Here is a 26,223-nt window from a genome sequence, read left to right as displayed (position 1 = left end):
TTACTCTTGTTAAAACCTTAGGTTAGAAGTGACTTCCTCTGGTATACCTTCCCTAATCTTCAAATGACATCTGATTTTGGAGGAACAAATGATAAAAAGATTTTCTTTTCTGAAACGGCAAAATCAAATACCTCTTTTTCTATGACTTGTGAATTCAAAATATCACTGAAATATTAGATTAATTATAATGAAATAACTATACCATGTGAGATACTGTAATATAAATTGTATTTCAGAAAACAGCTGTGAATTTATTTTAATGACTGCTGAATTAAAATATAATCTGTACCAAAATGTAATGAAATAATTCACAGATTTATTTCAATTTTCTATTGATTATCAATAGATTAACAATTTAAATTATTATCTACAGCATGCTAGATCTAGTTCTAAATCCTGGGAATCTGATAGTCACTTAATTTGAGGACCCTGCCTTCATGGAGCTTGCATACTTAGAGGGAAACAGATCATAAATATAAATACAAACGTATATACAAGGTCAGGAGATGATAAATCCTATGGAGAGAAATAGAGCAGTAAGTGGTAGAGGAAGTGCAGGATGTGTTAGCTCTTTTATATAGTATCACAGAAGATCTCTTTGGTAAGCTGTTTAATCAGGTAAAAACAGGTAGAATGGATTGAAAAGAGTTTGGTATCTTTCTATTGCATAGCTCTCTTCTTTCCCATATTTGTACTATAGAAGCAAATTTAAGTTAGCTGATTCAGTATGAATAATATCATCATAGTTTTTTCTTTGAAAATTATCAACCAACTGTTTTAACCAAATGTTATTGACATCCAGTGCAAATTTATACTGTATTGTATGGTATGTATTACATTTTTAAATGTATAAATTTTTGTTTACTTTATCTTTGTAACTGTAGTGAAAAATATAGTTTCCCATGTAAAATTTTATGGGATCCAACAGTGATCAAAACATATTCCTGCCCCTTGTGGCTTTCATTCTCACAGAAAAGACTACATTAATATATGTATATTTGTGTGTGTGTGTGTATGTATATGTATATGTATGTACATACACACACACACACTATATATATATATATATATATATACCTATGTTCAAAGTCAGTTTGTGATAAAAGCCCAGAAGTATAAAGCAGAGTAAAGGTGTTGATATTTTACATAAATTGATTAGGAAAGTCCTCTAAGATTAAAGGGGAATTAGGTTAGGTTTTGTTAGGGTTCGGGACTCCGGGGCTTCTCCAGAGAACAAACCACATGGACACGGAGATGTAAATCCAAGCAAAGTATTCAGCCAGCCAGCTGGGGTCGACAGCACCTCCCCTGACACGCAGGCCGAGTCCGAGCTGCCGACCCCCAGGCAACTTCAGGTATAGATTATATAGGATTTTCACAGCCGTTGCACCAAAGCCCACACATTACCACAACCAATGAATTTAAAACACATCCCATACTTTAACCAATAAAGTTGAAACGGGGACCCGCCGCTTGCCTGACCTTTGCACAAGCATCCCTTAAGTCTTGTCACGAGTTTCGTCCCCCTTAGAGTGTGGAAACTGGGTGGCTCTCGCTCTAGGGTGTTTCTTGCATTCTTTTACAGTTTAAGAGAATATTATTAGTTGCACTCCTATTGCATTGTTTGTTCATACTTTTATATCGATCATTACATCATAAAGAGTTAGAGATTCAGTGGGATACCTCTACCACTATAGCTTTTTTCTTCAAATGCCACTGAAATTTCTTGGTCTTCAGTTTTTGGTTGATCTCAGTCTCAGTCAAATAATGTTAGTAAATTAGGAATCTGAAAACTTAGCATGTACCTCTATTAAAATTTGCCTGATACATTTTACTCATCTGCATCAATAGTTAAAACTTCGTATATTATTAAGTGAACCTTTTATCTCAAATATGATTATATTCACCAGTTAAGCTAAAATTATAGCTCCCCTACTCATTATTTCTCTTTAATTCATAAAATAAGAATAAAAATAAAATTTTAGACTTCTCTTGAGAAAAGGAAAAAGGATAAGCCAAAGCAAGACTGACCTCTGTAGAGATAGAAAACACACAACTTCAGAATGCAAAGGTTAGGAAACATCTATCACAAATGCTATCTGTTCAACACCAGATAGCACTCTGAGTTATTGTCTAATGCAAGGCTGTAAATCCAGAGGAAAAATATTTTCCCAGCCCGGACGAAATACCTTTGAACTGAAATCAGTCAAAGGGAGATATAAAGTGGGAGAAATCTGTTTATTGCTTACAAACAGTAGTCCACTTCTATTCATCTGTGTATCACTGGAAGGAGCTGCAAAAAAGGGCCCCCACCCCACCTCTCAGGTCCAGATAGGCCTTAGCTCCCCCATATAATTACCTATTGATATGGAGATAGCTACTTCTCTCCACCCCTTGGAAACACCTATTGATATGGAGATGAGCTAAGGCCAGGCAAGAGATTCTGGAAATATTGTAATTTTACCCACAAAGGCTTATAGACTACCCAAGATCTTTGAAAAAATAATTTACTATCACTTCAAAAGAAAACATATTTTTTGGTCTTGTCATTACAAGACTATTGACCCAGAGACTTAAAACACATTTTATGGATATAGTAGGAAAGAAGTAGTGATTGGCAAAAATTAAAGGTTTTTAGTTAAATATTTTCATGAAAGCATAGTGGATGCTAACTGTTCAGCAGTTGAGGTGGTAAAGTTACCACATTATTTAACAGAAGTTCCTCTAATCTGTGTGTCTTGCCAATGGGTTTCAGCCCTAGGCAACTTCACTCGATTCAGTGAGACTGAAAAATGACAGTGTAATGTTCTTGGGGTAAAAGGGCTTATACCCAACTTAATTCCCACGTGGCAGGTCAGTCACTAGAATCCCATCCACCCAGAGAAAGTCTGCAGGCAGCAAGCCAGTCTCTGCCTCTGGGCCTCTCTACCCCCACAGCCATCTCAGTCTCAGCCCGCCTGCAGCCTTGCAGCCCTGCAGTCCTGCAGCCATGCAGCAGCCCAGAGCACTGGGAAGATCTCTTTATATACAGTCAATAGCAATGGATTGCCCACATGTGTGTAGTGAGCGAGCCTACCAGGGTCAGGTAAGAATCCTGGCCATAGGAACTTTGATTTTCTCTCCACTGTGGTATATCTTTTATTTTCTTTATCCTGCTCTCATTTCTTCCATACAGGTTGTGGGTAAAATTGTAACATTTCCAGAATACCTCGCCGGGCTTTGGTACACCTGCATATCAACAGGCATTCAGAGGTGGAAAGAAGTATGGCGTTTGTGCATTTACGTCTTTCCTGAGGAAAGATATGATATGAAGTTCATCTCCATATCAGTGGGTAATTACCTGGGCAAGTGAGGGCCTCTCTGTACCTGAGAGGTGAGGGGGAGGGCCGATTTTGCTGCTGCTTGAGCAGAAGAGAGAGATTGGCCAGACTGCAGTTTGTGAGCAATACACAGGTTTTAAACTTTATTTCTCCCTTTGACTGATTTCGGTTTTTAGAGGTATTTTGCCCTGGGATTTCCTTTCCTCTGACTAGTACAGGTATAAAATACTATTTGGTTTTCTTTTCCCTGTTCTCCAGGCTCAGTAGCTTTAAATATCTTCAATTTGGCAATTAAAAATTCTGGACAAATCTGTCCTTTCCATTTTCAGTATGCTGGGTATTGTAATCCATCCAACAAAGTAATTTTCATATTCATTTCATTCTTGAATAAGGAACCTGAATCTTCTAAGAACTTCAAATAACATTCAGATATTTCCACTCATTATGCCTTTTTAATCTCTGGATTTCCTTAAAAGGACGAGATATAGGTCCTTCTGGTATAATAAAATATATATTGGTTTTTGCCCCTGGTTTGTTTCTTGGCACAAAGCTGCTAAAATCTTGAGAATTTCCTGATTGAAATGTCTTTTGTTATTCATAACAAGTCCCTTTCCCTCACATCTGAGATTTTGTTAACGAGGTGATTCCTAGTTGGCCATTACTTAGTTTCAAGGTAGGGATTGGCTATGCTTAAAAGCTGGTATTTCAGCATGCCTTGTCACAGGCACTTACCTCAGGTTAGAGTTGGGGAGGAGGCTAGAGATTGAGTTAAAACACAAAGGACAAATAGTCTAATTAATCATGCCAGGGCAGTGAAACTGATAAGGCACCTGTTAAGAGTATGGGAGCTCATCACCCAATTTCCCCCTACCTTGTCCCATGTACCTCTTCCTGAGTGTGTCCTTCATAATGAAACTGTAATTGAAAATCCAGAGCTTTCCGAGCTTTCTGAAGTTTCTAGAAAATTACTGATCCTGAGGGGAGGTTATAGTAACATGCAAGTTTGTAGTTGGCCAGGCAGAAGTAGGGGAGCCATGGACATCTGTCGGGAATGTGGAAGTTCCACAGTCAGGATCCTCACCTGATACCCACTGTGTATGTGTGATAAGGTAATAGCCCACTGTGCAGGTGCGTGCTTCCTTACCCGTGGGCCATAAGCCATTACTGCTAGTAGTGCTATAAAGGAGAGCTCTGCCCGGTGCTAGGGGCAGAGGGATGCAGGCGGGGAGAGATCGGGGAGAGGAGAGCAGAGCATGGGGCACAGGCTGAGCAGGGGGCAGAGTTGGAAGCAGAGGGGATTCGAGTGCTCTACTCACTGCTGTGAACATAAATGTTGGCATGAGCCCCTTTTTACCCCCAATGTTCTGTTGTCTTTATGCAGTCTCACTGAATCCATAGTGAACTTGTCTGGGGCTGAAAACCCTCAGGTGAGACAACAACCCATTTGTGGCTGGTGTGTTGAGTGGGGACAGTCTTGTAGAACGGTGGGGTCTGTGCTAACTCCAGGTAGTTAGTGTCAGAATTGAATTGAACACCCAGTTGATTTCAAAGCATTGAAAAGTAGGTGTTTGGAAAAGCAAATAGTCCTTCTCAAGCTTTCCTGTAAAATAATCATTGTAACTTTTGTTCTTGTAGAATGAGAAACTCTATAATGCCAAAAAGCTTACAGTGAATTTCAGCAATGGTTTTTAACTAATGTGATTTTAATTACAACTTACAGTATATCTGGTAAAAAAAAGTTACATTGTTCAATCTAAGAAAATTATGGGTGCACATAAATTTGCTTTTACCATTTCAAACAAGGGTATTTAACAGTGATGTCAAAGTAAAAATATGACAGTTTTATGAACCATGAAATTTGTACCATGTTCAAAAAATTGGAGAAAAGATAAGAGTGTTATCTCTTATGGGCAGGAATCTTGTCTGTATCCTGAGCCTGGAGTGGTGATGCACATAGTGTTATGCCCAGAATTCGTGATCCCCAAAGCCTGCCAGGGAGCTGAGTCTGATGCAAAAGCAAAGAGCCTTTATTCGAGCTAGCTCGAGCTCAATCTCCTATCTGCACCGACTCAGTGGCGAGATACCAGAGAGCGAGTTTCAAAGGCACAAAAGTTTTATAGGGGTTGAGGGGCAGTTGGTGGGGTGAGGGTTGTGGCCTTAGCCGATTGGCTGGGGTAGGGCCAGGGTTCTGTTGCACAGGTTGCCGGGTGTGGTTTAAGCGGAAACATGGATATAGTCACTCAAGATGGAGGGCACAGAACAAAATGGAGTCGGTTCCAGTTTGCTCTTTCAATTCCCCCTTGCTATGTTGCTTACAGGCCCAATCATGGGACTGGCTGCGTTTCTATTTGGCTCTCTTCTGTTACTAGGGGCTTGTATTGAACAGGGAGGACTAGTAGTTGGACGGCCCCCACGTGGTCTCTGACAAACTGGACTAGCCTGTTGATGATACAGGGTCCAAGGGTTAGTAACAGGAGTAGGATGGCGAGGGGTCCGGCTAGGGCCAAGATAAGGGTAGTTAACCAGGGAGACTAGTTGAACAGAGACTCGTACCAGGACTGAGATTGCTCTCTTTCTAACTTTCGTTTCTGCAGCCCTTCCCTTATAAGGGCCATAGTTCTTTTATGACCCCCAGGTGATCAACATAGAAGCAACATTCTTCTCCTAGGGCTGCACATAGTCCTCCTTGCTGGATGAATAACAAGTCTAATCCCCTTCTGTTTTGGAGCACTACTTCTAGAAAGGAAAGGACCAACACACAGCAGCAATTCACCGGAGAATTCCGCTTTATTAGGGAAAGGTGCTGGGTTATATAGGAAGGGGCATGGGGTGATTGTGGTGTTACTTCTACGGGGCTGGTGGCTATTGGCTAGGTGCTGGGATTAGGGGGGAGAGAGGTGATTGGGCTTCAGGTGGCGCCGGCGGGAACCGAGAACCCGGAAGAGAAGCAGGAGGTTCGCCATCTTATGGGTGGGGGTCCTTCATTCCCCCCTTTCTCCTCTATGGGGTTGTGGACGTTGCTTTCTCTCTGACTGCTTCCTGCTGACCGGGGGCGGAGAAGGGAGTGAGGGCTTCAGGACCGGGAGGAAAGCGTTGATAGGACTCCCCACAGTAAGGACGAGTAGATGTGGACTTCTTCAGGTTGGAAATCAATGAAGGTTCCCTGTAACCATAGGTCAAGGACTTGTTGATTCTAATGGTGCCAAGAGGATACAGGTGCCAGAAGCCAGGCGTCTGCAGCCATTGTTTCCAGGAACAGTTTCCAGCGGAGAGAGGGGTCCATCTCAGCGTGTGGTGGGGAGGTCACGTGAGGGTGAGGGATCTTCTGTGGCTAAAAGCTGGTAGTTCCTGAGTAAAAGCTGGTTGAAAGTTTGATGAGAGATTTTTCCGACTTGGGATTTGATAAACTTTATTATACAAGGTAAGAAGAGACAGGCGAGGAGAATGATTATTATAGGGCCTGCAATGGGCCACAGCCAGGTGAGGAAGGGGTTTGTTAGTATTGAAGAGAACGGGTTGGAATTGGAAGCAGAGTGGAGGCTGGAGGCAAGGTCGGTGAGTTTGGTAATGTCAGTTTCTACAATGCCGGATTCGTTGATGTAATAGCAGCACTCTTCCCGAAGGAAAACGCAGGTGCCGCCCTTCTCAGCTGTAAGCAGATCTAAGGCCCGCCGGTCTTGAAGGGTGACCTTAGCTAGCAAAGTGGCCTGTCTTTGGAGAGAGGCCAGGGAATCGGCAGTGGATGTCAGGGCTCCCTCAGGTTTGGCGTTGAGATCTTTAATTGCCCATAGAGACTGACCCAAGGCTCCTCCCGAAAACCCTGCCCCAATGGCTGAGGTGGTCAAAGAGATACTGACCATGATGGGAAGGAAAGCAGCCCTTTTTGTGCACGAGGGCAAGGGAGGTTGGAGCTCAAGAAATTCTGCCATGCTGTAAAGTGTAAGCTGTGGGATTAGGGTGATGAGAATGCAGGGTATATTGGAGTTGGGAGGCAGTGAGTTAAAAAGACTGCCATTGCACCAAAAGAAGTGACCTGGTTGTGTAAAAGTCTTAGAGCCGGAGGTAGGGGTGTAGATAGACAGTGAAGTGCGCTGGAGGGGGGAGGGGTTGGGCCTACACAGTAGTGGATGGTGAGATTGTCTGCGTATTCTGGTTCCCATAGGGGTATGTCTGCCAGGGGACGGAAGGGTTGTCCTTCTGCATGGAAGGAGTAGTTGGAAATATTAAGGGGCACGGCGGCCAGCAATAGGCGCTGTAGTGATGCACACAAGAAACAATTGGCAGTGCTGAGGGTGTGGTTGAGAAAGATGGTGGTGTCTTGAATGAGCTGTAACCAAGAGTAGGAGCGGGGGTAAGAAGATGAAGAGGCGCCATCAAGAGTTTGGACAATAACTTTTTTGGAATGTCCGATGTCGGATGCAACTTGAGAGATCTGGGAGTGAGAGGGAACGTGCTCTCAAGAGATATGAAGGGTACCGCAGGGGTTCGAGGACCCCCCATAGTAAACTGAGGCTGTGACTCCAGTGGCCCATCGAGAGTTCCAGGGATCTGGGACTAATAAGGAGAATGAGCTGTTGGGATATTTTATGAAACGGTTGGAGGAGTAATACTGTGGGTACCGGGAGTTACCCATGTAGTGAATGATGCAAGACCTGTAGGGACATCCCCCGTAGGTGTCTGGCCATCGCCTGCAATAGGCTTGTTTTTGGTCATAGAGGAAGCAGAGGTAGGGAGAATAAAGGTAGCTGCTAGTGAACACTTTGGTGGAGGGAGGAAAGTGGAGGTATAAAGGCTCGGAGCAGCCTTTCAGAGGGCAGTCTGATGTGGCAATGAGGGCAGTAATTTTTGTTTGATGCTGTGTGTAAGTCTGTCTGACTTTGAATCGCCATACAAAGGAGGCTGGGGTGGCGGGGAAGACAATAGGAATGAGGAAAAAAAATGAGAGAGAGAGCGAGGGAACAACAAAGGAGGAAAAAGTCATGATTCGGGTATGGATGGTAAAGGGAGTGAATGGGATTTTGGAGGAAAGAGGACAGTAAGGTCAGGAGTCCAGAGGGAGGGAGAGTCTGTAAACTTTTGTAGGTTAAGAGATCCTTTAGGTGATGTGGGGACAGAATGGTAAGGGGCTTCCACAGGGGCTCGACGGAGCTTAATGAAGGAGTGTCGGGGTGAGGAGGATAATGGTTCTTCAGGGGGGCCCTTGCTGAGGTCGTATAGGGGTCTTGCCAACAGGGAGAAGTTAGGGATCCACGCTCTAAAATACCCAGCCAGGCCTAGAAATGAAAGGATTTCTGTCTTGTTTTTGGGAACGGGCAGGTCAGAGAGGAGCCATTTCCTGTAAAAAATTTTGGGAGGAGGGGTCCAGAGAGTTAGAAAAAAATGCATCCTTGAGATCTAGAATTGAGAAGTGGGAGGCCGAGGCAGGGATCTGCGATAAAAGGGTGTATGGATTTGGGACTAAGGGATGGATAGGGACGATGGCCATGTTAATGAGGCGAAGGTCTTAGACGAGGCGGAAAGATCCGTTGGTTTTTTTAACAGCTAATATGGGGGTATTAAACGGGGAGTGAGTGGTTCTGAGGTAATTTTTGTTTAAAAGATCTTGAATGATGGGTTGGAGGCCTATGAGGGCTGAAGTGGTTAAGGGGTATTGGGCCTGACAGATATACTGAGAGGGGTCACGTAATTTGATAGAGGCAGGAGGACATAGAGCCACGGAGGAGCTTGTAATGTCCCAAACTTTGGGATTTACAGGGTGTATGAGGGTGGAACTGGAGCTTTCATTGGGTAGAGGGGGGTCGTCGGCTATGAGGGCCATCAGAAAGGGGGTACTGGGGGCTGTGGGAGTGGATATAGTTATGGAAACATGGAGGAGAGAAAGGATGTCCCGTCCTAGTAAGGGGATGGGACACTGGGGCATAACCAGGAAGGAGTGGGAGAAAGGTATGGGATTGTCCTGGATTGTGCATAAAAGGGGGTATTTTTAATGGGAAAATCTGTTTACCTCCTACCCCGACTATAGGAGTAATGGCAGGTGTGGTAGGGCCCCGGTGTTCCCGCAAGACTGAGAAGGTGGCTCCTGTGTCTAGGAGGAAGGAGACGGGGCGACCATCTACTATTAAAGTAACCCTGGGCTCCTGTTTGGTGATGGAAATGGTCGGGCGAGAAGCCCCCGGGCCCCGTCAATCTTCCTCTGCCAGCCCCACAATGGTGGGCTTAGGATGGGGGTTGTTCGTCCAGCCTCCCCTTCGTGTGGCTGGGAAATCAGACCCCCAGTGGCCCTTTTTGTGGCATCTGGGGCATGGGGTGGTAGGAGATCTGGGGGAGGGGCATGCCCTTGACCAATGTCCTTCTTGTCCGCACTTGAAACAAGCTCCTGGGGGGGCCTTGTTTGTAGAAGGGCGCCCAGGTTGTGGTTTTATCAGCTGGGCCAACATTTGGAAATTGACCTGATCAGCCTTTTGTTTACGGCATTCTTTCTCTTCCTCCCGGTTATGGAAGACTTTAAAGGCCACTGTTAGGGTCTCAGTCTGTGGGGTAGCGGGGCCCTGTTCTAACTTTTTGAGTTTAGCTTTAATGTCGGGGTAGCTTTGAGCCAGGAAGTATGTCATAAGGATATGTGTTCCATCAGGCATTTCTGGGTTCAGGCTGGTAACTGTAATAGGGCTTGAGGGAGTCTGTCTAAGAACTCAGAGGGTGTCTCATCCCTCCTTTGAATTATGTCTTAGAGCTTTTGAAAATTGACTACTTTATGAGCTGCGTTTTTCAGACCTGCTATTAAGCAGCAGGCGAAGATATCTGGAGAGCGGAGACCCACGGCGGTGGGGGACAGAAGGGTTCAGGCTCAGTCTGTGGTGGAGAAACAGGTGATGGGGGCAAAGACAGAGGAGGCTCCTGGAAATTAGTAAGAGGGGGGCTGAAAGGCTCAGGCTTGATCTGCAGGGGGTGAGGTGGGGGAGGAGATGGTTGTGGAGGGAGGGGGAGGGGCTGTTGTGGGAGAGCAGGGGGAGGCGGTGGCAGCGGCGGAAGAGGGCAGAGTGGTTGTAGGAGTGGGAGGGGCTGAAGGGGGAAGCCTGTATGGCGGAGGTTCGTCGGCTGGGTCAAAGGTAATCGAGGAGGCACTGGGAGTGTGTGGAGGGGAGGGAGACGACTTGCAGGCTAGGAGAACTTGGGGCGGGGAACAGGTGGTGCAGAGGCTGGGATTTTGAGCTAGGAGGCGAAAAGCTTCAATATAGCGCATCTCCTTCCATTTTCTCAGGCGCTGGGAGTAGTTAAAGGATCGCGAGTGATGTTAGGTTCAAGAGCTCCCCCTGCCGGCCATTGGTTGTTATTGTCTAGGGGGCATGTCGGCCAATCTTGGGAGCAGTATTTGCGGAGAAGTTTTGGTTTTATATCAGGCGTCAGGGAGAGGGTGGCTAGATGCTTGAGCAGGCATTCAAGAGGTGAGCTTCCAGGGAGGGATGAGGAGGCCCCCATGGCTAAAGGACAGAGAAGGAGACAAACAGGGGAAGACGAACGGAGACCCTCGGACTGGGAGCAGATGGCAAGGAGACAAAGGGCGTCCCCGATGATCCTTGGTGGTCTGCGGAAACTCATATACAAGTCGGTTTCTTGGGAAGTGTGGGTCGTCACCCCGACTTCTCTAAGGAGGCAGAGTGCCGGAGTCCCAGGTACCTAGTACTAGGAGTTTTCAGTGGAAGGAACGTAAGGAGGTGGTGGGGGGAAAGGGAGCATTCTCATCCGCAAAGGAGTCACCTCGTTTATGGCTGTTGAAGGGGGGCCTGAGGGTCCGCCGCAGCCATGAAGGCCTGAGGCGGGGAGAGTTCCCTCCTCGTCCCCGAGCGTCAGGGCCTTGCTGGACGATCATGGTCAATGGCGCTGCGATAGCTCGGGGAAGAGTGGCCCACTCTGGGGGAAAACTTACCTAAAGGCCAAAGAGGAGTGGTGAGTGTGAGGAGCCATTGCCGGAAAAAGAGGACGAGGGCAAGCTGCTGCTGGTGTCGGGGGAAGACGGGGCCCAGTTGGGGTGTCCCGTCTCCCGGGTTTTGGCACCAATGAAAGGAAAGGAGCGACACACAGCAGCAATTGACCGGAGAATTCCGCTTTATTAGGGAAAGGTGCTGGGTTATATAGGAAGGGGAATGGGGTGATTGTGGTGTCACTTCTACGGGGCTGGTGGCTATTGGCTAGGTGCTGGGATTAGGGGGGCGAGGGGTGATTGGGCTTCAGGTGGTGCCGGCAGGAACCGAGGACCCGGAAGAGAAGCAGGAATTTCGCCATCTTATGGGTGGGGGCCCTTCACTTTCTCTTATCAAAAGACATATTTTTTAGCATGCAGAAATGTTTTCCTTACTACTTTAAGTAGTTTTGATTAGAACTTAAAACTATTACTTTAACCTTCAGTGAACACTGAAAAATAGGCTACTGTAAACTGTTACACTAGCATTCTTCAGATTGATACATTTATGAACGTATATTATCATTTTTGGAAATGTGCTTTATAGCACAATTTTGTATTAGGCACAAAATATGTCTATATAACTTAGCAAACTTTAAGAATTTTGGTTACTACAAAAATTCTCAGGCTGTTTGCATATATATATGTATATTGTTATACATTAATACAGTATTATTATTAAGATATGTATTTGCTAGGCTTGTTTACTTATTTTTAGCAACTATGCTAGATTACTTACAAAACCTGTACTGAATGTTAGACAAAGCCAAGCCTTTAAGCATTCTATTCTTAAAAGATTTAGCAGATAACATTGACTTAAATGACCTTAGGTAAACTTAGGCAGCTGATAACAACAAGGACATGCCCGCCTCAGCCAAACCAAAATTAGCATTAATGCTTAACATTTTTATCAGATTTTCTGGAAGTTTTAGAATGCCCAATTTTCACAAGTGCTTGTTTTTAAATAAAATATTTTTCATCTATACACCTAGACACACAAACGTACAAACTGAGATACAATGACTACAGTCAGCAACACCCCCCACACAAAAAACATATACATAGATAGACAAACCGATATAAAGACTTGAGTCACTGATATTCAATTGCCTTCCCTCTTCTCAGCTTCTTGTCTGTGGCTTCTGGAACCAGAGGGTGGGAGGAGCGTGTTCTGGTGGGGGAAGAGGGCAGTGAAGGTGGAAGGAGAGGGGGAGAGGGTCGTGCAGCTACCTGAAGAGGAGAGCAGGACAATGTCATGGTTGAGAATGTCTTAAAGATGGTGGCGCAGAGAGGGGGAGGGGATCACGAGCTGAGGGAGGCGGGTGACTGAGGTTTTCTGGAGGATCTGAAAAGGAAGGACTGAGCATTGTAAGAGGCTGACAATCTTTAACTGGAGATCAGGCCAGGAGAACCTGAGTCATTGAATACAACAAAGGTCTGGATGAGAGTGCAAAGTCCAAAAAGCCTGCACTTAGGGGATTTCACTCTACTCTCTGCTCCAGTGGCAATAATTAATTAAGGTGGTGAGGAGGCTAAAATTGAAAGTTCCCTCAGGGGGCCAGCGAGATTGATTGTCCAAGGGATACTGAGGCCCAGCCTCAGAGCAAAGAAAGACTAGCTTTTATTTGCGAACTTCCTGGGACAAATAAAGAGCAGCCAGATTAGAAATGAGACACCACAGTGGGGTTTGAGCCTCTGCTTTCGAGGGCTGGTTCCCCATGTCTGCATCACTCCCCAATTAATCCTGCTGAGAGGAGCGCCCAGCATCCCAAGTGCGCCAAGTCAGGGGAGACGTCCTGGGAGCCTGGGTGAGGGACATCTCCCCCACCACAGGACCAGGGGCGGGCTGGATGCCTGCAGAGGGTGGGCCACCTGGATGTACGTACGATTTCTGATGGACCAGGTGAAACGGAGTTAGGGAGGGAAACAGACTGGGGGAAACTGAGGGACTCACGGGAAAATAGTCCATGCAGTGGAGAGCAGGCTGAGGCCCTGGGTTGGGGAAGGAAGTGGTGGGGCCAGCAGTGGCCAGTCAGGGCTCCGCGCTCACACACCTTCCTGGGTTTTTCGGCACCATATGTAAGATAAATTCCAATAAATATCGACCGAAGTAAGCAGGCAAAGAGAGGCAACAAAGGGCCAGGTAGTTTATTTGAATGCCACCCCCGGGTGATGTTCCGCCATCTGAAACACAGGCCAGGGAAGTCACACCCAGCAGGGCAGGCAGCTAGTTTTTAAAGAAGGCAGGGGGAGGGAGAGCAAAGGTGTACATTGGCGCGAGGATTGGCTCGTCAAGGGTACATGGGGGTCTCTCATTGGTCTTTAGCCAGGTACTGGAAAGTTACCACTAATCCTTTAGCTTGGGGGAAGGGCTCTAGTTGGGAGGGTTATCCGATCAGGCTCTGGAATGTTGTCAGACCGGAACCTGTTGGTCTCTTCACCTCATTTGGTGAGGCCTGAGCTTGTCCATCAGGCTCACCCCTTCCCCTGATGCCTGCAGCCCAACACTGATTTCAGTTACAAAGGTAATTTGCCCTGGGCTGGGAGAGAGATTTCACCACCACCACCACCTCGGAGTTGCACCTTATTTGGGAAACTGAGTCTTTCAGATGTAATTTAGTGAAGGACCTTGAGATGAGAGCTTCCTGGATTATCCCTGTAGCCCCTAAATCTAACCTCAGGGGTTTTAAGGAACAGAGATGATGTGAAGATGGAGGCAGAGATTGAAGTGATATAACCACAAGTCAAGGAAATAAGGAACATCCAGAGCTGCCAAACAGTAATATAGGAAGGAAATGACTTATTCTTTATGGTTGTTTCTAGAAGGAACACTACCCTGCCAGATTTTGGATTTGTGACCTCCAGCACTGTGAGAATAAATTTGTTTTTTTAAGTTTGTGGTAATTTGTTATAATAACCCTAGGAAACCAATATAATGTGACACCTGAAGGATCACAATCATGCTCTTCTTAAAAAGTTTCTTTGGAGAAATAATTTGTGAAGCTTCCCAGGTGGCTATGGTCCACAGGTTGAGCCCGCTATGGAAGATCTCCCTTAAGGGTCCTTTCAAGTAGATCTCCTAATTTAATGATCTTACTGATGTTAAAAAAGGACACTACAGACTCCAAATGGAGTCACTGTGCCAAACTTATGTCACCAAACGAATACTTAACACCTAACCTAATTGCAGTTTCAGACTCTCCAATAATGTAATCTTAACTAGTCAGTCTGTAATTTCCTGGTCAACATTAATGAGGTAATCTGCTCGATAGGCTCCTTTCTTCTTAGAAACCAAGGTGACTTTACCTGAAATAATCCTTTCCCATATTATTTGTGTCCCACCCTCTTTCTTCCTTTTAAAGCCTCCCATTCTATCCAGCTCCTCAGAGCTCCTTTCTGTTTGCTATAGGGGATACTGCCCAATTCATGAGTCACTGAATAAAGCAAATTAGACCTTCAAATTTACTCAGTTGAATTTTGTTTTTTAACAGTCGCTTTCAACTCTAAGCAAGGGAATAAACCTGCTCTTGATGTCAAACAAAATGTGTGAGCTTGTGGGTAAAATTGTAGTATTTCCAGAATATCTCGCCTGGCTTTGGTACATCTGCATATCAACAGGCGTTCAGAGGCGGAGAGAAGTATGGCTTTAGTGCATTTGCATCTTTCCTCAGGGGTGGAGAAGTTCATCTCCATATCAATGGGTGATTACCTGGGCAACAGAGGGCTTATCTCTACCTGGGAGGTGAGGGGGAGGGCCGGTGTGGTTGCTGCTGGAGAAGAAGAAAGGCGGCCTGGGACTGCAGTTTGTGAGCAATAAACGGGTTTTAAACTTTATTTCTCCCTTTGACTGATTTTGGTTTTTAGAGGTATTTTTCCCCGGGATTTCCTTTCCCTGGACTTACAGAGCTGTACCTGACAATTTAAGCAGTAAAAAACAAGTTTGAAAGAACATTAAAGATTTGTCAATTCTTTTCATTGATACCATGTTGAGCATGAAAAACAATCATAGAAGTCATAAGGTTGTATTTTGTATTTAGTAATATGTTCTTGGTCTACCTATATGGCCATCCCCCACTGTGTTCATACCATAATGTAAATGAACAACTTGCATGCTTTTATTTAAATTTTATCAAATGTACATCACAATCGTTCAGCAGTCACCCTCCTCTCCTCCCCTGCCCACACCCCTGCCCCTTGGTGACCGCTAGTCACTTCTCAGTGTCCATGAGTCTAATGCTATTTAGTTCCTTCTGTTTTGCTTTGTTTTCATATTCCACAAGTAAGTGAAATCATATGGTACTTGTCTTTCTCCACCTGGCTTATTTCACTGAGCATAATGCCCTCTAGCTCCATCCATGTTGTTAGGAATGGCAGGACTTTTTATGACTGAATGCAAACCTCTTAATGTGCTTTGGTAGACATCACAGTTATGTCCAAAAATAATCACTTCTATAGCTACACAAAGAAGCACAAAGAAGTTGAAAATTATGAATATATTGTGCTTTATTCAGGTATACTTTTGTCTGAAGTATGTTCATTTGGGGAACCTTTGAAAAAAATCTGTCCAGTGAATTTTGTACTCATCATAGGCCACCTATACTACATTAAAAGTGAGTTGTGTTGTGATTGTTTCACCTTTAAATGGTCTTTATTTTGTAAAACTATTTGAGACAACAGGGTAATATTCTATTTCAAAATAAAAACAACACGGTAAATTTCCTAAGTAGCTACCTTTGACAAAAAAAAGGAAACAAAACCCTACAACACTATAGATAGCATACATTTTTAAAGCTAATTTTGTATATATGAGGAATGACTTCAAATCTTCGGGGGTATTTGTTTTTGCAACTAGCTTTTATCAAGTAATGAAACATAGCCCACTTGAAAGTAGGGAAAGAACAGTCAGAAACACAAGTCCTAATTTTGTAAACTCAGTAAATATGAAATCTTAAACTTAGCTGATTGAGCATGAGGAATCAAAAAAGATCTGCATTGTTCTAATAATTGTTTAGAATTTAAGACATACCATTTCACCTTTGACCTTAAATGATTCAATGTTCTTGGTAAAAATAAAGGCCAACCCTTTATAGCGACACACAAAGGACTATTATTACCATGACGGAGTGGCACAGTCTTGTCATAGCAGCACTTACCTATTTTCAAAGCCAAGGCAAAACATGTCTGGCCTCTTGTTATTTTCTAATTTCATTTTTATTTTAAAAACAATATTTGTTTTCTTTGCAGTGAACCTTCTATATTGGACTACTTTTTTCTTCTAATTCTGAACGTAAAATCCAGTATTTCCATGATTTATTTATGTGGGTTTGCCGTCAAGATGACGTATTTGGGCCCTTATTTCTCCGCACAGGGACCTGTGTGACAGCAATGTGATGACACTACCTTCCTTATGTAAACACCCCAGCACTTCGTTTCGGACAGTCACTGTCTTTCTGCTCAGGGTCGCCCGCCAGGCTGGTGGCCACCACGCCACGCCGTCGCCACGTGCCCGCGAGCCCTCACGAGCGACCCTAACCCGACAGGCAGCAGATGCGGCTGCGACGAGCCCGTGAGATCGGCAGGTGCGGCTTCGCGGAGACCCGCGTCTGTTTACCGCGGGCGGGACACCCTAGGGAGCGGGGGCCGGGCCGGCGGGCGGCGTGCTTCCACGGCGGCCGCCAGCCGTCCGCTCGCCGCGGCGCGGGGCTCCGGCCCTGCCCTGGCTCCGGCAGGGACGCAGCTGTCCGGGGCAAGGGCGGCGGTAGCCCAGGGAGGCGGGGCGGGAACGGTGTCCCGCGCTGTGGCGCCGTGAGCACCCGCGACAATGGCTGACAATACTTGGGTCTTGACTGCCCGGCCCCGCTCCCTCCCCCATCCCCCCTTGGTTGCCGGATGAAATAGGAGATGCCCTGATAAATCGAGATCTCAGGTAAACAGCGAATAATTCTTTAGTCCACGGGTATCCCAAGCATTGCCCGGGACGTACTTAGATGAGCTCTCCGCCGCTTATTTGACATCCTAATCTTTCGGCCGCAGGAAGTCCAGGGGGCGCTTCCTGCCCGGCGGCGGAGGCTCCGAGGACTGCGACTGGGACGGACTCACGCTGACGCCCCTCCCGGCCGGGTCTCGGGCCCGCGGCGGGCGACCCCCCTCCCGTGCCGCTCGCGCCCGCCTCGCGCTGCGCAGGGGCCACCCTGCCAGCCGGCTCACCCGTGCCTGCCCCCGAGCTTCCATCCCTCCGTCTGCGAGTCACTTGCTACCTACTTAATTTTTGCAAGACGCTAGGAACTCTTGATTACCTCTCCGTGCCAAGCTAGAGAACTGCTCCAGAAGGTGCTGATCACCTGGTGTGACTGACCGTCCCTGAGGCCCTGATGTGTTCTTCCCGTGGCTCAGTTAGCATCTTGCCTACTCAGTACCTAGTGGGCACCCCATTAATGCGGCGTGACCAGTGGTTGCTTCATCAGCATCAATGTTAAAGCGAAATGTTTATTGTGTACTCGCTCATCCGTTGGTGTCCCTTTCCTCAGTAGGTGGTAACTTCTGACAAGCTCAACTGGAATTGAAGAAGTGCTTTCCAGAAACTTCCTCTTTTGTTTGGCAGGGAAGGGGGTGATGTTTCAGAATGCACCTTCCAGCTCTCACCACCCAAGACTTTCTCATAACGAAAGTTCTACTGAAACTCCTGCTTCAGTAGTATTGTAGTAGATGCTTTGAGGATGACAGCTAAATGCTAAACTTGAGATGAAAAGGACTTGTTTTCATGATAAATCAAATAGATTGCTGATTTATTCCACCAAAGCACCTTCTTAGGTTCAGGCCAGTGCTGCTTAACCTCCTTTACTTTTCTGGTTTAGACTCCGGGAACTCAGCCTGCTTTTTTTCTTAAAATATACCCTCTGCTCTCCTAAGCTGGCTGCCACCTGGCTTGCTGCGCCTCACCTCTTCCTGAGATAAGTGCACAGGCCCTTTTTGTTGTAAAGGCTTCCTTGCTAATCTATTAGGATGCGAGGAATAATAATAGATTGTAGACAATGGAGAGTTATAATGTTCCCTCTGAGTAGTTTCTAACTCTTCTTTATTATTACTGGAAGTGATGTTTGCTATAGCATCCTTGTTTTAAGTGTACATGCAAGGCTATATAGAACAGTTCCTCATCATCTAAGGGTAATATATAAAAAGCCATTTAAAATAAATTCTTAAAACAGTACTAAAATTTCATGCTATACAGTAAAAGCAGTTTTGATTCATACTTTTGGGGAAAAAACTAAACATAAAATGTAGGTTACCTTTATATTTAATATTTACATTTTAAGTGCACTCACAGTGAATGAATGAAGTGTTTGAAGAGAGAAAATTTTCTGTCAAAACTTGAGTTTTGTAACATAACCATAAGGAGAGTACTTCTTGAAGTACTTGAAGCTTTGAGTCTCTATTTTAGTCTTTTAATCCTCAGGCATTCTAATAATTTTGTTTGGCAGCCTCTATTACAATTTTTTTGCACAATTTGTAATTTCTCTCTGCACTTAGTTTGCGTCATAATGTTTAATATTGTTCCAACGATGCTCCAAGAAAGATGAAGTGGATGGGGAAAGGGTCTAGGGATAAAACAGACTTGATGGTCAACTATTTTTTTGTAAATGTTCCCCTCCACCCCCAGTTTTTTTTTGTGGGGGGTGGGGCATTTTCCTGTTAGTATGAATACCTCCTTTTATAAGCTCTCAACAGCTAGGTTTTGGATAATAAATACTGAGATAATGAGGGTCTCTGTTATCAGGAAATAAGAATAATAAATCTTATTGAACATTTATTCTGTTCAAATCGCTGTTCTGCTGTCTGCATATCAATTTATTTAATCTTCCCCAAACCCTTTGGGATGAGAGTGATTGTTCTAATTTCATAGGTTCAGAAAACTGGAGCTATATATTGTTATAGTTGAGATACTTTTATTTCCTTAAGATCTTCAAATCTGTGTAGGTTCTCTGGTTTACAAAGTGCTCATGGCATTTTGGCATGTTTTAGTAAGAAAATGGAAATTGTATTTTTAAACTAACAATTGGGTCATATGGCCAATCATTAGGATAGCCTATTTGAAGTTTGGTGTTCAGAAATAAGAGTGTGCCAAGCTTTAAACACAGCAAATGTGGTTTTATCAAAGAAGGGCACTGGGAGGCTACTTAGAGATGCACACAGTTCCTTCTGGTTTTAGTAAACAAATAATTTGTAAACTGATATTTTGTGTGGATGATAATGCTTTTTTTCTATTTCATAAATTTGGATATATATTTGCATATCAGGTTTTCTTCGAATGAATTTCATTTGATATATCATCTTTAATGGTTAATAAATTGTGCTACCTTTTAAAATTCCTTTTAGGATGGGAAGCAGTGTATCATCATCTTTGGGGAAGTCTGCAGCTACTCCTGTGAATCAAATCCAAGTGAGTGTTGTGGGGGATGGAGGAAAAAACTTTACTGTGTGGAAAAAGAATTGTGTCTTACTTGTTTAATATGCTTATTCAATATCCAAATTTGACATAGTTCAGCAAATGAATTAATAAATTTTCTTTCATCTGCTATCAGAACAATCCACATGACAAAAAAAGTTCTAGATCATTTTGGTCATCAAATTTATGAGCTTTATTCTTAATGGAGTCTTCACTCCCACTGAGTTGGATCTCTGTTAGCTGCTCCTCTCCGTCATACACACCGCAGGTCTATTATTGATACCAGTCAAGCTGCTTTTAGCCAGGGATACTGTTTGAGTTTGGTCTGAGAAGCTGTTTCACAGCTTTCTTCCCCAGCAGAACCTAGTATGTGCTAGTGACTCTATATAAACCATCCTCTCAAGAATGCTGTGTGCTGCTCTGTTCTCTTGTTTTCCTCTTTTTTGCATGCAATGCCCAGGTAATTCTGCCTCAGAAAATTTCTCTTATATGTTTGTTTGTTTGTTTTGCTTACAAGACATATTTATATTTTTCTTTCTCTGTTCTGCACCACCAACCACCACCTCATACATAACATTTCTGCCTTTATTTGACTAAAAAAGCATTCACTCATGGCTGATGAATGTAACAGCAATGCTAGAAACCTATTGTGAGGGAATTGCCTCTTTTAAAATAACAGTAGATAATAATGAAATATTTAGCAGGGATGAGCTTGATAAAAGGTGAGAAAGCGCATTCATGAAGCTCTGACCCCATGAAATTCAGTTTCAGCCCACTTTGGAATCACTTCTTCAGTATGTGTACTACATGCCAGCACGCGGATGCCCATCTCCCTGGATGATGGTCTCCGTGCCTATAACCTGAGGCAGCACAGTGCAGGAGAGAGCACTTTGGTGCCGGTACAGGAAGGGTCAAATCCCAGTTTTGTGAACTTCTCAGACTCAGTTTTTTCATCTATAAAATGGATTCATTAATACATCTCTGGAATAGCTGTCTTTCCCTGAGATAGTCTTCTGTACCAAATATTATCAGTAAACAGAAGAGAAAGCATACACTAAACCAACTTGCAGACAGCTGGACTGTCACTTAGAAGCTCTGACACACAGGGACAGATGGGACTTCTGAATCACTGTGCCTGGGGACTCACTTTATGATTTTTGGCCTTCATCTTGAAGGCGGTGCTTATGACCCATGTAAGAACAACCTAGAAGGGATTCCTGGGTGCTACACCTGTCCATTCAGAATCTCTTGAAGGACCTGGACATTCATATATTTAGAAAAAAAACACAAAACCAATTTCACAGGCAGTGCTGATGCACAGCAGAGGCTCATGGTCTCTGTGAAAAAGGGCTGGAGAGTAGTTTCCACACCAGGCTGATATCATTAGAATAATCTGGGAAGTCTTAAAAACAATAACAGGTTTTAGACCTTTGCGTTAATTGAATCAGCATTTCTGAAGTAGCTTCTTCAGGAACAGCAATATAATAACACCTTATTGATACATTAATGACAGTTCTTTTAGTATAAAGATACACAGGAAGGAATGGATGTTGAGGCATAAGCTGTTTATTCCTGGATCAGTGAAAGCCTTACATTTTAAAAATAAATTACACATCAGTTCTCACTCTTGAAAGTTAAAGAAGGTAAGGAGTTAATTCCTGAACACCTACTGAATATTTGAAACACGGTATAATAGAGACTGAGTGCCTTGACTGTAGAATGGCACTTGCCTAGGTTCAAATCCTAGCTCCCACCTTGTGAGGTGAGGACTGTGAGTGAGTTGTTTACCTTCGCCGGTTCCTCACTGTCCTCATTTGTGAAGTAGGGATCATAATAGGCCCTATCTCAGGATTGCAGTGAGGTTTCAGTGAGCTGGTGCAGCGGTGGGCATTGTGCCTGGCACACAGAGATGTTTGCTGGGTGTGAGTTGGCTCTGATTATTGTGATTACTCCTTTTCCCAATGCTTTCCATTGTTACATCCTGTTGCCTGATGACACTCCTTCGAAGTGAATCATTATCCTCAATCTACAGATGAGAAGATAGATGATGGAGACTTAGTTTGAGCACTGAATCATAACACTCCAAAATCCACACCCTTTCTACTTTATCATGGTCTCTTTCCAAAAGGTGGAAAGAATTCTAATGTCTACAATAAAAATGATGGGGTTTTTTTGTTTCACTTCAGGAAACGATTTCTAATAATTGTGTGGTGATTTTCTCAAAAACATCTTGTTCTTACTGTACAATGGCAAAAAACCTTTTCCATGACATGAATGTTAACTATGAAGTGGTGGAATTGGACATGCTTGAATATGGAAGCCAGTTTCAAGATGCTCTTTACAAAATGACTGGTGAAAGAACCGTGAGTATATCCTCTCTGGTACTTTTCCCCGAAAAAGGTGTTGACCTGGATCACCTAGAACCTACTCCCTTGTTAGGAAAAGTGAGCCAGACATCCTCTGAGAATCTTAATATTAATGAAGAAATGGCAGATTTGGGAACCAGGTTCACAATAGGAAACAGCAGAGTCAATTCACGTTATTTTTATTCTTGCAGTGTGTGTGTGGTTTGACTGGGATGTATGGGCTGCTGGTGTTGTCATGAAAGCTTGGCAGCGAATCTTGATTAGAATCTTCCTGCAGCTCTTGTCAAGATGAAAGTATCCTTCTTCTCTTTACTTAGCACAGACCAAGGTCAGTCTTCACTTACTCTGTTAACAGGGGTGTTTTAGTGCCCCATGTTCTAGGATTCTTGAAATTTGTAGATTTTTCCCTAATACGGATTTTCAGAAAAATATACAATGTTGCCATTTTTCTTGTTTATACATGCATGGAAGAAGTTTATACTTCCCCTTTAGTAAACAACTGTAAGAAAGAAATATTTAAACATTCAATTGAGACAGCTTTATTTGACCTGTGATGGGCCATAGTGATTAGGAGGACAGGCTTGAGAGTCAGATGTCCTGGATTTAAAGGCCAGCTTTGTCATTTGCTGTCACTGTGATGGCAAGTTCCTTAGGCGAGTTCCTTAGGCAAGTTCCTGTGCCTCATTTCCTTCTAAAATACAGCTAAAAATAGTACCTACCTCAAGGGTATCAAATAATTAAATAGGTGATTTGTGAAAGACCTTAGTATGGAGCCTGGCCTATAAAAGTACCTAGAGTGTGAGCATTTACTATTATAAGGTCAAATGGTCTTATGATACTAGGGTGACACCTAATCTTTTGTTTATCCAACAGGTGCCAAGAATATTTATCAATGGAACTTTTATTGGAGGTGCAACTGACACTCATAAGCTTCACAAAGAAGGGAAATTGCTTCCACTAATTCATCAGTGTTATTTTAAAAAAAGTAAGAGGAAAGAATTTTAGTACCAAGGTGCTCATAACTTTGCTGGTAAAATGTCGGTTATTTGAAGTTACAATGCATTTTAAACATTTGAGGATGTTTTAAACATAAATCATCTTCATGAAAAACTTGAAAAATATTGGAACAATAAATCATTGTGGAAACCTCATCTTTCTGCTTGTCAATTCTTGAGCAAAATGAGTGATAATTAAAACTGAAGAGTGGATTTGTATCAAAAGATAAGGAAAGAATATGTTTTATTAGGAATTTACATATGAATTTTACAACCAAGAGATAGAAGGTAAACATTTGAGATTCTTATTTCATATAGTATTCAGAAGGAGCTAATTCCTTAGTTTTTAGAACCTCAGTGGTGAGAACTGTTGTGTGATCTCTCTTTAAACTGTAGGGCCCTCAGTGATACAGTTGTGAACTCGGTAGATATATCCTTGTACTATAACTGTGACAAGCAATCACACTTTATACTTCTAGAGTAACAGAAGTATATTAAATTTGTAGGATGGAATGAAATTTATTTCAGATAAACTCCATTAGTCATGTAATTACTTAGTAGTCCCAGAGAACAGAGCACTACCTGTGAGCAAAAATTAAAAGAAGGAAGATTTCAGCTTTTTTTTTTTTTGGCTGCATGATAACATTTATTTAAAATTCTAAAAAATGCAAACTAATCTATAATGTTGTAAAGCAGACCAGTGGTCACCTGGGCAGAGGGAGGGACAGACCACATAGGCTTATGTGGAAACTTTTGGGGAGGTTGGAAATTGTTATCTTGATTGTGATCACGGTTTCATAGGTCTACACAGACATCAAAATGCAATACATCATAAACTGATAGTATGTACAGTTCATTGCATCTCACTTATACCTAAATAATTGTAAAAAATATGTTTTTATAAAGTCACCTTTCTTTGCATCAAAGGATACAGTCAACAGTGTGAAAATGCAACCTACAGCATGGGAGAGAATATTTGCAAACCATTTATCTGATAAGGGAGTTAATATCCAGAATACATAAAGAATACCTACAACTCAACAACAAAAACTAATAACCCAATTAAAAACTGGGCAGAGGACTTGAATGGACATTTCTTCAGAGAAGACACACGAATGGCCAACAGGCACCTGAAAAGATGCTCACCATCACTAGTCACTGGGGAGATGCAGATCAACACCACAATGAGACATCACCTCTCACCATCACTATCCAAAAAAGGGAACAGAAAATAACAAATGTTGGCAAAGATGTGGAGAGAGTGGAACCCTGTGCACTGTGGGTGCACAAGGAAAACAAAACAGAAACAGAAGCACCATAAGATCCAGCAATTCCATCCCAAAGAATGGAAAGCAGGGATTTAAACAGATGTCTGCACAGCCATGTTCATAGCAGCACTATTCAGAGTAGCCAAAAGGTAGAAGGAACCCAAGCATCCTACAAAACATGGTGCATCCATACAATGGAGTATTATTCAGCCTTTGAGAGGAAGAACATTCTGACACATGTTACAAAACAGGTGAACTCGTAGGACTTCATGCTCAGTGACATGAGCCAGTCACCAAAGGACAAATACTGTATGATTCCAGCTAGCGGGAGTTAAGCACACAGTAGATTACAATAGTCAAGCCAATAGGTAGGAGTAGAATGGCAGCTTCCAGGGGCTGGGGGAAGGGGAGGGGAGTTCTTATTGAATGGGGTCAGAGTTTCAGTTTTGCAAGAGGCTGGTTTTGCCACAATGCAAGCATACTTACCACTGAACTGTATGCTTAAAAGTGGTAAATTTTATGTTACGTGTTTTATCATGATTAAAAAAATCGGGGAAAAGGTATGTTTCTATGAATGGATTATCTTTCATTTTTGTTAGGATTTTTTTTTTTTGAGAGGGCATCTCTCTTATTTATTGATCAAATGGTTGTTAACAATAAAATTCTGTATAGGGGACTCAATGCACAATCATTAATCAATCCCAAGCCTAATTCTCAACAGTCTCCAATCTTCTGAAGCATAACGAACAAGTTCTTACATGGTGAACAAGTTCTTACATGGTGAACAGTACAAGGGCAGCCATCACAGAAACTTTCGGTTTTGATAACACATCATAAACTATAAATCAAGTCAGATATGATTATTCGTTTGATTTTTATACTTGATTTATATGTGAATCCCACATTTCTCCCTTATTGTTATTATTATTTTTTTTTAATGCTGAAGTGGTAGGTAGATGCAAGATAAAGGTACAAAACATAGTTTAGTGCTGTAAGAGGGCAAATGTAGATGAACAGATGTGTGTGTACCTATAGACTAAGTATTAATCCAACCTAGACAAGGGCAACAAAACATCCATAGATGCGGAAGATTTCTCTCAAAACAGGGTAGGGGGTGAGGTTCTAAGCCTCACCTCTGTTGATCCCCAATTTCTCACCTGATGACCCCCCTGCGACTGTGCCTGTCTTAGGTTGTTCCTCCCTTGAGGAATCTTACCCGTCTCTGGCTAACCAGTCATCTTCCGGGGCCATACAGGGAAATGTGAAGTTGGTAAGTGAGAGAGAAGCCTTATTGTTTGAAAAGGTTAGCTTTTTACATCTTTGCATATTTATGCCCTGTGGCTTCTATGCCCAGCATTTGTCTTGAGGTATCTTTACCACTTGGAAGAATTATGATACTCAGTAATTTCAATATGAGGCACGAATTCTACTTAGGGGTTGTAATTATGAAGGAAGAAGAGAAGCTATAGAAGTGGCAGATGGAAGAAAACATGGGAAGATTGATTATTTCTTTGACATAGAAGATTTCAGCATTTTATGAGGTTGAACTTTTTAAACAGTTCAGAAATGTACTTGAGTATATCAATTATACTTCCATTAGAAAAAAATGTACTTGAGTAACAGTGTGAGGTGGAGTCCTACTTTTTTGAAAGGCTCTTGATGAACACAGGTATTAGATGGGAGTTTAGACTGAATATCCCTAAGTAATTTCTGATGTTGATTTTATTATTTGAACAATTTTATTTTAGATAAACTTAGCAAACAAGACTTATTTTAGAATAAATGAAAATGTGTGGGTAAAATTTCAGTATTTCCAGAATCTCTCACCTGGCTTTAGTGCGTCTCCATATCAGTAGGTGTTTCCAAGGGATGGA

At 43.2% G+C, this 26,223-nt stretch overlaps 1 protein-coding gene across 5 annotated transcripts in view; it reads left to right on the top strand.

The window, feature by feature from the left end:
• The window catches only part of GLRX2 (glutaredoxin 2), a 53,619-nt gene extending 30,382 nt beyond the window's left edge, over positions 1-23,237 (top strand). For 2 of the 5 annotated variants that reach the window (XM_036919685.2, XM_036919683.2), the window contains 3 exons: positions 19,651-19,714; positions 21,907-22,083; positions 22,960-23,237. In XM_036919685.2, coding sequence (XP_036775580.2) covers positions 19,652-19,714; positions 21,907-22,083; positions 22,960-23,091 — 372 coding nt within the window. In that variant the 5' untranslated portion in view covers position 19,651 and the 3' untranslated portion in view covers positions 23,092-23,237. Of the gene's footprint in view, positions 1-16,727; positions 16,857-17,475; positions 17,608-19,650; positions 19,715-21,906; positions 22,084-22,959 lie in introns of those variants that run through there. The other 3 variants (XM_036919679.2, XM_036919680.2, XM_036919687.2) reach the window with 3 other exon arrangements.
• The last annotated feature ends 2,986 nt before the right edge of the window (positions 23,238-26,223 follow it).

This window comes from Manis pentadactyla, chromosome 19 (genome assembly GCF_030020395.1).
Source record: "Manis pentadactyla isolate mManPen7 chromosome 19, mManPen7.hap1, whole genome shotgun sequence".
In the NCBI taxonomy this organism is placed as follows: domain Eukaryota; kingdom Metazoa; phylum Chordata; class Mammalia; order Pholidota; family Manidae; genus Manis; species Manis pentadactyla.
This window is presented reverse-complemented; position numbering and strand designations above follow the sequence as displayed.